Below are 14,580 nucleotides of genomic sequence, written 5' to 3'. Positions count from 1 at the left end.
TTGCGGCTAACCTTTCTGGAACAATAACCTGTGTTTTTACGCAACCTTGCTCGTTGCAATATATATATTGTAGTGACAAATACTGGCTTGCTATAGACGACGAAGAAGGCGTTTGTAGTGGCGGAGGCTCGTGCTGCTGCAGCTGTAGCTGCTGCTAAAACCGCTGGCCGGTGTCTCGCTGCTGTTCGGCCCATTAAACGGTTGCCTCACGCACGCCGGCATGGCGTCTAACAGTATTTTTACATTTTTTGGAGAGTGCTGGTTGTCTCTTGCTCGCCGCGGTGGTCTAGTGGCTAAGGTACTCGGCTGCTGACCCGCAGGTCGCGGGATCAAATCCCGGCTTCAGTGGTTGCAGTTCTGATGGAGGCGGAAATGTTATAGGCCCGTGTGCTCAGTGTGATGGTTAAGGACGTTCGTCACTGTGTTTGTTGAAAGCGGACGAAAAAGGATTAACATCAAGAATGGATGCGAACAAAAGAAGCGTTAAATTATGCACTAGAGAACGAAGTGGCAGGTGAAAATAAAACTATATGTCCTACCCTACACGCCACGCGTCACGCAACATGTACGAGAGTCAGACCTCTAGTATGCGGAGAGCTCGCGGCTACGCGTACTCCGAGTCCAGCGCGTAGAGTTCTCAGTTCGCAAGAGAAAAACGCTGCCTCACAGTTTGGGTCCCCGTCGTCCCGACATGATGCGATCGTCGACGTGCCTGAGGGCAAAGGTGGCACGGCTGGAGTGGCTGGAACGGCTTACGGCACACGGATGCGCTACCGTGTGCAGCGCCGTTTAGTCAGACGTCGCAGCCAGCAGTCAGGGTCGCAACTCCTGAGGTTCAGGGTCAGGCCCCGGCTCACAAGGACCACGCCCGGTAGGCCTCGCCCACGAACCTGCTCCCGGCCACTGCACCCAGGCAGGAGCCGTTCAGCAGGCCGCGTCCTTGCACCTTGCACCGGCCGGCGGACTCGACCCCGAGCGAACACGCCGGAGCTCGACCTAGCCGACACGTAGGGGTCCCACGTCCGGCTCAGGAACTCTCCCAGGAACTCGTCCTCTCGAGCGGCGCACTGCTTCGTTTGCCTTCGTGGCCTCCACGCTCGAGCTCTCTTTTCCGCACGTTCCTTCTTGGCCAGGGCACCGCCAGGTACCCTCGGGTGCACCCTGCAGCTCATGAGCTCGTGGCCCACGTCCGAGTCTGGCCCGTCGCTCGGCACCGCTCGGCGATCCTAGATTCAGCCAGTCTCTCCCCTGGCATCTGAATCCTCGGCCACCCTGAATCCTCACCCGGCTCCGTGCTCCTCTGTGCGCACTCCCGCGTCTCGCCCGGCAGAACATCTCGCTCGTCCCTTGCCGAAGTGCGACGCTCTCGTGACACCGGCGCTTGATGGCATGGGTGCGGCCATGGAGCAGTCAACCCGCATCGGAGACGCGATGCTCCATGCGGGGCATGGCCAGCCCGTCCAGCGAAGAGCGTGCGCCGAGACGCGATGCTCGACGCATCCGTGACCATTAGCCAGGCCACGTTCATCGCTGTGTCGAACGGCTGACCGTGGAGACGCCTCGCCGAGATCCGCGATGCCCTCGGCAAGGAAAAGAACAGCAGGCCAGGCCGTGCCCCGAGATGCAGTACTCGTGCCGGCAATGCCGCCCCAGCTGGTAGTTGGACGGCAGCAGCGTGGACGGCCGCGTTTCCTGGCCGGAACCTGGATCACCTGCGTCCGACGCTTCGGCCCGCTGTCTCCCGTCTGCCGCTGCTTCGGCTCGTCCCCAGCCACAAAGCCCACTGCCACGCGATGGTCGCCCGTGGCCCAATCGTGGCACGCCACCTCTATGGGCCACCACTGGTCATCGGCTGATTGGCGCACAGTTGCCTCGTAATCGCACGTGCCTTCTTCTTCTCTTCTTCATTTCTTGTTGTCGCCCTCGTGCCACCTGCCCTCCGCTCGTCTTCTTCAGTTCTAGTTTAACATTCCTCAGCGTCTTTAAGTCCTTTCCTTACAATATCCCCCTGCTCAAGAAAGTTGTTTAGGGGGAAAACAACTTTTCTCACACAACAATAAACAGACGTCGCTCTTCGAGGAGGAGCCTTTCAGCCTCCATGCGAGGTATTTCACGCTCATGTTCCGCCTGTGCTGCTAGACGTGTCTCGTCTCGATCTTTCGCTCTCTGGTTCCTCGTTTCTTTTTTGTCAGCGCTCACCCATGCCAGCAAAGCCTCTCCACTCAGTTCCATCTCCTTCCCTAGCTCAACTAGCTTTCTCTTGTCGTCCATTCTCGTCCGCCACACACAAACAACGTGAGGCTCTCAGAAGTAACGCGAGAGCTTAATCCTGGCAGGCTCGCCGTTTATTGTGATGGTTAACGGACGTTCGTCACTATGTTTGTTGATAGCGGACGAGAAATCATTAACATGAACTTTTTATTTCATGGCATGGGTGGAACGGCTGACGGCACACGGATGCGCTACCGTGTGCAGCGCCGTTTAGTCAGACGTCGCGGCCAGCAGTCAGGGTCGCAACTCCTGAGGTTCAGGGTCAGGCCCCGGCTCACGAGGACCACGCCCGGTAGGCCTCGCCCACGAACCTGCTCCCGGCCACTGCACCCAGGCAGGAGCCGTTCAGCAGGCCGCGTCCTTGCACCTTGCACCGGCCGGCGGACTCGACCCCGAGCGAACACGCCGGAGCTCGACCTAGCCGACACGTAGGGGTCCCACGTCCGGCTCAGGAACGCTCCCAGGAACTCGTCCTCTCGAGCGGCGCACTGCTTCGTTTGCCTTCGTGGCCTCCACGCTCGAGCTCTCTTTTCCGCACGTTCATTCTTGGCCAGGGCACCGCCAGGTACCCTCGGGTGCACCCTGCAGCTCATGAGCTCGTGGCCCACGTCCGAGTCTGGCCCGTCGCTCGGCACCGCTCGGCGATCCTAGATTCAGCCAGTCTCTCCCCTGGCATCTGAATCCTCGGCCACCCTGAATCCTCACCCGGCTCCGTGCTCCTCTGTGCGCACTCCCGCGTCTCGCCCGGCAGAACATCTCGCTCGTCCCTTGCCGAAGTGCGACGCTCTCGTGACCCCGGCGCTTGATGGCATGGGTGCGGCCACGGAGCAGTCAACCCGCATTGGAGACGCGATGCTCCATGCGGGGCATGGCCAGCCCGTCCAGCGAAGAGCGTGCGCCGAGACGCGATGCTCGACGCATCCGTGACCATTAGCCAGGCCACGTTCATCGCTGTGTCGAACGGCTGACCGTGGAGACGCCTCGCCGAGATCGGCGATGCCCTCGGCAAGGAAGAGAACAGCAGGCCAGGCCGTGCCCCGAGATGCAGTACTCGTGCCGGCAATGCCGCCCCAGCTGGTAGTTGGACGGCAGCAGCGTGGACGGCCGCGTTCCCTGGCCGGAACCTGGATCACCTGCGTCCGACGCTTCGGCCCGCTGTCTCCCGTCTGCCGCTGCTTCGGCTCGTCCCCAGCCACAAAGCCCACTGCCACGCGATGGTCGCCCGTGGCCCAATCGTGGCACGCCACCTCTATGGGCCACCACTGGTCATCGGCTGATTGGCGCACAGTTGCCTCGTAATCGCACGTGCCTTCTTCTTCTCTTCTTCTTCATTTCTTGTTGTCGCCCTCGTGCCACCTGCCCTCCACTCGTCTTCTTCAGTTCTAGTTTAACATTCCTCGGCGTCTTTAAGTCCTTTCCTTACACTCAGATTTAGGCGCACGTTAAAGAACCCCAGGTGGTCGACATTTCCGGAGCCCTCCACTACGGCGTCTCTCATAATCATATGGTGGTTTTGGGACGTTAAACCCTACAAATCAATCAATCAATCAATGCTAGTTGTCTCAAACGGGAACTCCGTTCCCGGACTCTACCTCAACCTCCCGCCTCGCCAATGCCTGGCGACATGACCCCGCCACCTGCAGACATAATTCCATCTGTCACCTGTACCGGAATGCCACGATAGTGAGATCCAGTGATTTTCAACGCCACCGACGACCAAGACACCGAAGACTGGTTGTCCCAGTATGAAGCGGTAAGCACCCACAATAAGTGGGATGACACAGACAAGCTCGCTCACATTCATCTCTATCTCGCGGGCGTGGGAGAACTTTGGTTTAACAACCACAAAGCGGAAATATCTTTTCGGTCAACCTTCAAGACGCGCTTTGCAGAAATTTTTCGCCGATCCGCTGTTCGCAAGCTCCACGCTGGACAACGCTTGCGCGGCCACGCACAGCGCTCTGGCGAGACCTTTACATCGTATATTGAGGATAATCTAGACCTCTGCCATTGTATCTATTCCCAGATGTCTGACACTAACAAAATACGGCACATCATGAAAGGTATTGAGGACGACACCTTCCACATGCTCGTTGCAAAAAACCCGCAAACCGTCGCCTAGCTCATTCAGCACTGTGAGAGTTACGACGAGCTGCCCAGAGAGCGCATTTCTACTCGACGTCCCAACCTCGACACGAGCTCTACATCTGCGTTACCATTGGCGCTGTTTTATCCGAACAAAGCACGTTAATGCATCAAATCCAGCAGTTCGTCCGAGAATTGGCGCGCAAAATGTCTATTGTGCCATAAGCTCCGGCCAGTGCCCACATGCTGACCCCAACGCTCCGCAAGACAATCTAAGAGCAAGTTTCTGATGCCCTGTCTCCCACATACCATCCTTCGCCTATCTCCACCCCTCTCACTTACGCTGAGACCACCAGTCGATCACCATTGTCACCGTGAAACGCCACGTATCTCGCTAGACAGCCCCGTCCCATCTACGCAGCAAGTCCCCCTATCAGTCCCCACCCACCTCCTGTTCGCCACCCCGCACTACCATCAACAAACCCTTGGTGCACTCCGGACAACAGGCCAATTTGCTATTTCTGTCATCTTCCTGGTCATCTAGCACGCTACTGCCGTCATCTAGTTAATAACCCACCTGCTGGTTAGGCGACTTACGGCTATCTTTCATTGCCACTACAGTCGTCTTCGTTCCCCCCCCTCCCCACGTCGGTACAGTCGGCACCACGTCGCCGCGGCTTCGACAGAGATCGGTCGCCCTCACCCCAGCGTTAACCATTGGCGCTGTTTCATCCGAATGGCAACGTTCTATTTCTCTGATGCTTCCTCGATCACCACCCGCCCAAACAGAAAACTGACCATCGCAGTTCCCGAGGCAAGAGCTGCGCATATATCAAAACTTTCAAGGCCTCCGTTTCTACTTGCTAGTGAAATAACTGTGCACATTGATGGTGTACCGGTGCAAGCGCTCGTTGATACTGGTGCTGCCGTGTCTGTGCAAAGTGGTGAACTGTGCCGCAAGTTGAAGAAGCTTACACTGCCACTTTTTGTTTCATATAACGAACTCGCTTCCTTCCCCAGCCAGAGAGTCCGCTAGGGGGCCAGGCAAGGCTGACGTGCCTCGCATTGGCTCCGTATTCTACGAAGTTTTTGTCGAACCAAGACTGCTTTTTTGGTGCCAACAGTGGTCTCTCTTGAACTTCAGCAAGTTGCCGACGCTGCTGGTGAGTGCCTCAAACCTCTTTGTTCTTGAGGAGCTTTGCAAACATCAACTCTTGCTGAGCGGGGGAACGCCGCATCGTTAGCCCTAACGCCACCGGCACCGCCGGCGTCAGGCTCGTGCTTCGACGCGCGTGCACAAGTTTTTCGGCAACGCAATGGCATACATGGTGAGTGGCACGGATTTACCTGCCACAGAATTCAACCCAGAAGAAGGGAGTGTAGTTCTGAATGCCCGACAACGCTCACCTCGACAACAGTCAAAAGAAACTGAAGGAACGCAGTCAAGTAAAGCGGCGCCAGCTGCCGAAACGCCCGCACGGAAAACGGAATCACCGCCCAGCGTTTCCTCAAAGCTCGACAGCACAGCTGTGGCGCGTCCTCGCTTAAAACGACTGCCACGGTTTCCAGTCGATGACTTCAAGATTGTCTTTCGTCCGAGTGCGGGCGTAGATCTGGCCCAATACAACGACGTAGAGTTACGAGCGGCTGTAGTCGCCAAAAGCGGACTGCACTCTGTGGTTGCCGACGAAGATCTTGTGTGCACCAATCTGGCCAAAAATATTTTCAGCGTGTCCACATCTTGCGCCGACCGAGTTGCCAACTATGCAAAAATACGAGAACTCACGCTACGTGGTAAAAAACTGGGATTTCACGCGTACATAGCTCCCCCGGACGGGGCACGGGCAGGTATCATCTACCGCGCTTGGAATGGTGAATCGCCTCAGGACTTGCTTCAAGAATTACGTCGGGCGAATCCCCTTCTACCAATAGTCCAAGCAAGAGACATGGGGCGTACCTCACGCTCAGTGCTCATTCACTTCATGGCTGAGGAGCTTCCTCCGTCAGTCAAAATGTTTGGCATCCTCTACGCCGTTTTCAACTTTCGACCGAAGGTGGAAGCGTGCCTAAACTGCAGACAAGTCGGCCACCGACGAGATGTATGTCCTTTGCCAAATCGCCTCACGTGCTCAAGCTGCGGACAGAAACACCCGGAGGACTATCCCTGCACCCCGCAGGGCGTCATCTGTGGGGACGCTCACAAGACGGGTGACAGGGCATGCAAGCAACGCTTTCAGCGTGGCTTCAGCCGTCTCTCTCGGCCACGACAAAGGCCGCAACAAGAGCACCAGCAGGAGCAGCCCGAGTTCCAGCTCGAGAAGGAGTCTTTTCCAAGCATCGACGATAGAAATTGTAGCAGCAGAAGCAAGAGTCCTGGACGAAACCGTAGCAGCATAAGCAGGAGTCCTGGACGAAACCGTGGCAGCAAAGGCAAAAGCCCTGGACGAAGTGCATCACAAAGCCGCGACTTCAGCACCAAACCCGAAAAGGTGAGCTGGGCAAAGCAAGCCTCCTGCTTCTGTTGTATGCTCTCTGACGCTAAAGAAAATTCTAAAACTCAGGAGACTATCGAACGTCTAATGCGAGAGAATCAAGAGTTAAAGCAACAGTTGGCTCTGGTGCTGGAACGTTTAAGTACACTTACAGCTGCCCCACCCGCGTCTTCTCCACCCCTATCTATCTCCCCCTCTGTCATAGAGCCTGATATGGCAGCAAAATCAGGGACCGATATTATAGATTCCTCTCCACAGCCAGCAAAAAAGAAAAAAACAGAGCAACCCGAGTCATCGGAGGACGATTTTAAAAGCACCAATCAAAAAATTCGGAAAGAACACCGCGAACTCAAACAAAAGGTTGATTTAGGCTTTACGCAAATTGCTGAACGCTTCAATAAGATAGAGAGTATTCAAGACGTGTTAGTTGCTCGGCTCGAATCTCTCCCACAATCTCAACCCTCTCCAGCGCCTTCGCAGCCATAACCCCCTCCTGCACCCTTGCCTCATCTTCACCCTCTCCACTCTGCATATAGCAATGGAATTGTCGTGGATTAAGAAACAAGAGAGACAACCTCTCACTTTATATACAGCGGTCGACACGGGCCCCTGATGTCATCTCCGTACAGGAGCCTTTAAAAGCTTGCAAACTCCTCGGCTATCAGGCTGTACATTCGCATCCTAGTTCCCCACGGGCTACCACATATATACAGAGAAATATCTCGTTTATAGCGCATGATCTTTCGGATCTTTACAGTGACTGCCTTCTTCTTGAACTTCTCCCATGTCGTACAGGACAAGGCACATATTTTATTTTGAATATTTATTCTCATCCTAGAGATGGCCTCACTGCTGTTTTTGAAGCAATTGATAGGGCTATTCAAATAGCAAACTCTGCTCCCATAGTTGTAACGGGTGACTTTAATGCCCCGCACGTAGATTGGGGTTACAGGAGAAACACTCGGAAGGGCACCAGCCTTCTTTTTTTTTGGCAGTAATTCTAGCTCTCCGTAAAACAACTGCTTCAGTAAGTTCCGCAGTAATTTTAACGCATTCGCTAGCGGTATGTGCCTCACTTAATGCAGATAAGAACTCGCATGCTCAAAGTGCTTTCAAAGCATTAGTTCCCTCGCATCTAAATCTGATCAAACTGATCTGGGTTCCAGGACATAAGGGCATTTATATGAATGAAATGGCAGATGCGCTGGCAAGGTCATCTTTAAATGGGCCTGTTAATGAGGTATTACCGGCATCAAAATTCCTAATAGGCACTACATTAAGAAGAAAAATGCTGTAACAGGAACTTTCTACACCTTCCCTAAGAGCCACAACAGAATTCAAGCACTTGTTATGCCATTGGAATAGTGAATTATGGCAAACCCAAGAAACGGAAGTCGCAACCACTTGACTGCGCTGTCAAATTCTGCAGCTAAATTTGTATTTACACAGAGGTGGTCGGGCAGCCTCCCTTCATTGTCCTGTTTGTGGAGCGAATGAGTCAACTGAACATTACCTTGTTTACTATAATAGATTCTCTGACTTACAGAAAACACTTTAGGTGCCGTTCGCCACCTTCTCGGAATATATTTAAACGCTCAAAATGTGCTTTCTTTCGGGGCTTTGTATCTGGGCCACAGCGACGGGAAGGTTGTTGACGCATTGCAGAAGTTTGTCAAAAGTTCAAAGAGGTTTAAGTGTTGAAATCATTCTTCGGTAGATCTTGAACTTTCTAAATTTATCATAAATAAAGACGCTGCATTATTGCATTACACTACACGTTATTTAATATTCAACCATCAAATTTGTCCTGTTGCATCTTTCTTTTATTTCTCGTAAATAGAATCATCTTAACCTGTTATTAAAGACACAATTCATGAAAACTATCTGGTTCTTGGCCAATCCCTCAGCGTGGGTGTGCGCCACATCGTCAAAGATCTTGACTTGACTTACCATGTGCTAGAAGACGAGTTGTAGTAGGTATAGTTCTGCTCTATCTCATGTGTACACTCATCCACATGTATCGTTTGAGCAGAAACACAACTTGCAAGATTTCTTCCTTGTGGGTCAGTGTTAATATTCCTTTTCGTCAAGTACATTCTCGATGTGCTGCTCAAAAACTGTAGGAAAAACACAGTGTCCATTTTGTAACAAAAAAAAAAAAGAACAAGCTTCTTGGAGGTCACATTTTCGGGGTGCAGGGCTAAAAAAAGCACACTACATTCGAGACGTCAGGCATTGAATCTTTCTAATATGTGTCAAATGCATCAAAAGTATGCGATGAATGTGATCAAAATATCTGCAATATTGTGACACAGTCGTGACGTTGACGAAGGCAGGAGGAAACATGTTTGAAAATAAACTTTTTATTTGGCCGAACCTCCGTCCGGAAATTGTAAAAGCGAACTACAAGTAATTTACGATGCACAGAGATAGCGGCCTACAAAGCGTCAGTCATTGATAACCTAATATAAGAAAAATAATGAAAGACTGCGTTTGTCAACGCCTGTTATGCGTGCTGTGTGAGGAGAAATAGACACTGAGAGACGGTGTCGTATAAGAAGAGACATCGAAAGGCAGCACACATTGGTACGCAGAGACTGCGCTAAACGAGGGATATAATGAACGTTCATACAAAAGAAAGTTCAAGAACCTCACCCTCCTGCGACCGTGTTTATCTTTCCTATCTCTTCTGTACTTCCGTCATTGTCTGTCGTTGGCTGTCCCTGCACCTCGCTCTCTTTTTCCCCTATCTATCTACCTGTTAATCCTATCCTTTTAATTCCTCCTTACCCCCATCCCTCGTGAGCTACTGTTGAGATGTCGCACTCTGATGCAGACTGTTACGGGGCTCACTTTTCTCTTTTTTCTCTTTAAGAATCACATAAGGACCTCACGATGCAGTGGAAGCTCTGATGAACACTGAGGTGCAGGGCGGGAGGCGGTAGACTGGTGCTGCGGAATCTGATTCGCGTCTTGATGTGCGACCCTGTGGCGACGATGATGCTTGACTGCGTGGGTCCGGCTACGGAGCAGTCAACCTGCATCGGAGACGCGATGCTCCATGCAAGGAGTGAGCAGCCCGTCCAGCGAAGAGTTTGCGTTGAGACACGATGCTCGGCGCAGCAGCGACCGTTGGCCAGGCTACATACGTCACAGTTTTAAACGGCTGGCCGCAGAGACGTCTCAGCGAGGTCCCCAATGCCCTTGGCAAAGAACATAACAAGAAGCCTGGCCGCGCCCCGAGATGCAGTAATCGTGCTGGCAATGCTACTTCAGCTGGTGCTTGTACAGCAGCAGCGTGGATGGCTGCGTTCCCTGGCTGGAACCTGTCTATACAAACGTCGCGCTGAGGCCGACATTGCTGGCATCGATATTGTCATGGGGGTGAGAGAATGAATGGAATAAATATATTTACAAAACATACAGGGAGAGTAAACCCCGTATTCACAAACGCTCCTCGACTCGACCCTTCACTCGAAACGCCTTGAGTGACGTTTTTCCATTCATAAACCTCCCTTCACTCGAAACGATTCCTTCCCTTGAGAAAATCTCAAGCGTTTCCTCGACATTGTCAAGGAAGCGATCGAGCTACCTTGAATCATCCCTCGAGTGAAGCTTCTGCACCAACATCGCGTCCATGGCGGAGCCCGTCTCGCTTTGACGGCGTGTAACGATCAATTTGGCTGCCACCGCCGCGTTCTTTCAACGGTGACGGTGCACGTTCACTACGGAGCTGCCCTGTAACGGTTCGACAACGGCTGCTGTGGCGCTGGGACAGGCGGGCGTGGTGTCAAGCGGAGCGCTCACCAGTGCAGTGATGTGTTGTGTTTCCTGCATGAGCCAGTGGATTACCTGCCTTCGCGCGTGCGTATACTCGTCGTGCGAGTGCTCGAAGACTTACTTCGGACGCCAGTGCTTTCAAGTGTTTCGATGAAGCTTGCACACCACACCATTTCCAGTGTGGCGTGAAAGCTTGACAAACAAGCTGAGAGGAAACGTAATAGCAAACTTTCGATGCGCTGCATTCACCATACTCTTGAGCGCCTTCCCCTCCGGTGAATCTTTGCTACCCTAGCCAAAATATAAGGCGAAGCACACTTTCGTTAGATGATCGTCTGTATCTACGAGAGGGTAAGTTCTCCTTTTTCTTGTTTTTTTGTTCATTTTTCCCCCTGCTCAGGTCAGATCACTATAAGAGACAGTTTGAGAAGAAGAAAACACAATGCAATTGGGCCCAATAAGTGTGCTGTTGTTGCTACTACGCGTGAAACATAGCTTCAATATACAATGTCTATGCAGCTCACAATACCAATGAATAACCAACCCAGCTTCAGGGAATCAAGCAGAGGCTCGTGCTCTGTGAAACGTGCACGCATGCAAGAATGCATGAAGTGTCGTATAAAAACGGAAATGGCAAATAGAAATATGGCAGATACATTATAAGGTTGCTTTCTATGGTTGAACCCCCCCCCCCCCCCCCCGAAGAGATATTGCTGGCTACGCCATTGATTTTGTGCAATTAGGTTATCAAATTACATAACCATATGCCTAGAGAGCTGGCCAAGTGCCTGAGCCAAACATGTGTCAAAATAGGCAAAGCTTAATAACTCAACCGTGTCGGTTCTTTAACTCAAGAAATATAATGAGTGAGTGCATCCCGAGAAATAAAAAAATGCGGCTTTGATGTTCAAGCTAATACGTTTTTCTAATAATATGTCTTGCCTCTCTTGTGTAGGGGCCAGGCTGCCGACGGAAAAACACAGAGCAAAAGTTTTCTAAAACGTGCCGTATTGGCAATGCATTGCAGAGTTTGCACGACTGTATACAAAAAGACAAAATCTGCAGTGAATGCTTGCAGCTGCACTGCATAACACACGCTATGGTGTCTGCTACCTTGATCTTATTTATGATGTCTTACAATCTCGAAATTTATTTTGACAGTGTGTCAGCTGCATATGCTTGATTATTGCACACTTTGCAGTTGCACGCTTGTGTTTGTCACTTGGCTCTTCACCAGCCAAATGTAATAAAGACTGACTTTGTCAATCGCAATTTCTAATTTGTTCAATTTTGGAATACATAATTATTGTCATGTTCGTCTTTTCAGGATGAGACAGAATCACAAAAACCTCTTCTCCGGTTCTACAGGAGAGCAGTTCTACAAAAATCAAGCTTGTTTTATATACACCAGCACCACTCCCCTTCCATGAAACGGAGATGGCGTGATTCCAGCGTGTAGACATCTTTATGTTGCAACCGTAGCGGATATCATATTTACAGAGGTTTGACCAGATATATCCGCAATGTCTCCAATACTTTTGAGCATTTTTTACCACTTTGTTGCACTGGTCTTTGTTAAATCAGCAGAGTAAAATACTGTGCTTCTTGACGATACTTTCTCCAAGGTTCAGTGAACCACCACGGTCGTTTTTAAGACAGAACAGCGCCAAAAGTCCAAAGCGCCTTCAATTTTATCATTTCCAAAAAGAATAAATTATCTCCTATAAATTGTGTACTGCCGAGGCTTTAGAATGAAGCATAGAAAACACGACCACTTTCAAGAGCTATTCCCGGCAATAATATTCTACAAATAAAAGAGAAAACACAAGTGCAAAGGTCATTCCTGCATTAACGAATGTGCTTGTGAGCTTGCAAGTAAAGAAGACAGGACAAACGTTTTAAGATGGGGCCGCTGTGTGAACTTGGAGACGGAAGCTACAGAGATTTAAAGGTTACGTCTATTCGAATCTGTCATATTAGAGCATCCACAAATGCAGGGCGAAAAGAAGATAGAAAAATTAACTGCTTACTTAGGCATCCTTGGAATATTGAAATGATTAAATTGAAACACAACACAAACACGCATTGTTAACTAACTATATATGCTGCTAATTGAAGAAAATAACAACTTTAAAATGATGTTTTCGCCATTAGTTGAAGAAAGGCACACGACTGCTTTTTTTAATTTGCATAACAGTCCTATTCAAACACTCAGCCATGAGTGTACCTTGTCTACTTTTTAACGCTACCCTGCGTCTCTCATAATCAAATGGTGGTTATGGGACGTTAAATCCCACATATCAATGAAATCAACGCTACCCTGGTATAACCTTGAATAGAAGTTGTGAGCATTATCTTCCAAAATTTTTATTACATGCAGAGGAACAACTATGAAAGTGCCACCTTGAAATTCGCAGTAAATGAGAAAAATGAACATAGCACATTCCTATGAAATCAGGAAGTGTTCACGTACTCCCGCAGCAAAAACGCATTCACGTACAAGTAATCTTCGTCGGAGGTGAATTCTAAAAGCACACCAATGTAATGTGATATAAAGTAGGAATTACTCACTCCACCGTGTTACACGTTTGGTGGCTACACTAGTGATCAGAAGGCTCTCAGCAAAGCGAAAGTAAACAAAGCAACAAACCATATGTTCTGCTTCCTGCCGTCACTCACGTAGTTCGTTAGTCACCCAGGCGAAAGCAGGGTCTCAAACACCCACTCAGACACTACCATAAATATAAACAGCAAATAATGGACGCACACGAGACGAAATAAACTGAGCACGTGGAAACGTTCAGCAGCAGACGAAACGCTATCAGCTGCTGCCTGGGCGCAACTGTTGCCAGACTTGAAGCGGGGGTCTCGCTAACTCTACCGGCTCAAGGCTTACGGAAACCATGCTACCACTCTAAATGCATGTATTTTGCTGTAATGTCAATTTATAAAAAAAGATTGAGTAAGAAAAGCGTTCATTTAATATACAAAGATAGGCATTTATTAACCGCAATTGCGAATACTCTCGTTATCATGCGCTTTTCTCGGCCCATGCAGTTCACTCAAGTGGAGGGAGCATTTCCGGGGCCTCCCTTGGCGAAGAAAGTGTGGAGGAGCGTTCATGAAATGCAGCGGCTCCTTGAGTGGAGGAGCACGCTCCGCCTTGAATTCGTCAAGTCGAGGGGAGCCCTTGAGTGAAGGAGCGTTTGTGAATACGGGCCTAAGAGGCAGCTTCAGCCAAGATGGAGGTACAGCAGCAACAACACGAGCACGGTCGCTTTCATCGTCTTCGTCGTCTATGATGCTTTTCATAGCCGATGTCGTGTGACATAAAACCCCCGCCGCTGGCAGCGCCGTCTTGGCGCCCAAAGGAGAGTAGGATCATATGCGGAGATGCATGGTTTCAGGCGAGTCACGTGGACGACGTCAGGGGCGGGTGCGGACGACGACGACTGTCTGTCCAACGGAGCAATCACGCATGTGACCTCGGTAAGCCAGCGTAAAACTTCGTAAGGCCCCGAGTAGGGAGACAGGAGCTTCGAAGAGAAGCCAACGTGGCGGCATGGTGTCCAGAGGAGGACCAATGAACCTGGAGAGTAGGAAACTACTCTGTGATGGCTATCATAGCGGGCCTTGTGAGAGAGCTGCGAGCCAAGAAGACGTTCCCGTGCGATTTGGCAGGCCACTTGAGCGCGAGCAGTGGCACCCGGGCATACTCTGTAACTCTTTGCGTAGTCGATGGGAGAAGAGTCTCGAAGGGTAACGCTGCATGGCGGCCGAACAATAAAGAGGAGGGGGAGAAGCCAGCGGTGTCGTGGCGTGAAGAATTGTACGCAAATGTCACATACGGCAAAGTACTATCCCAATAAAGGTGATCTTTGGAAACGTACACGGAGAGCATTGTTGTCAAGGTTCGATTTAGGCGCTCGGTAAGAACATTTGTTTGTGGGTG

General features: G+C 50.8%; 1 protein-coding gene across 8 annotated transcripts in view; it reads right to left on the bottom strand.

Annotated features, from left to right (window-relative positions):
• The window catches only part of LOC119178592 (uncharacterized), a 258,411-nt gene that overhangs the window by 183,615 nt on the left and 60,216 nt on the right, over positions 1-14,580 (bottom strand). For all 8 annotated transcript variants that reach the window (XR_012888960.1, XR_012888977.1, XR_005110727.2 and 5 more), the window contains exon 2: positions 8,799-8,965. Coding sequence is in view for 1 of the 8 variants with exons in the window: in XM_075883826.1 (XP_075739941.1) it covers positions 8,799-8,965 (167 nt within the window). In the remaining 7 variants the exon portion in view is untranslated. The remainder of the gene's footprint in view (positions 1-8,798; positions 8,966-14,580) is intronic.

The sequence above is a fragment of the Rhipicephalus microplus genome, chromosome 1 (assembly GCF_043290135.1).
Source record: "Rhipicephalus microplus isolate Deutch F79 chromosome 1, USDA_Rmic, whole genome shotgun sequence".
Classification (NCBI taxonomy): Eukaryota; Metazoa; Arthropoda; class Arachnida; order Ixodida; family Ixodidae; genus Rhipicephalus; species Rhipicephalus microplus.
The sequence above is the reverse complement of the archived record's forward strand: the minus strand, read 5'-3'. Positions and strand labels throughout refer to the sequence as shown.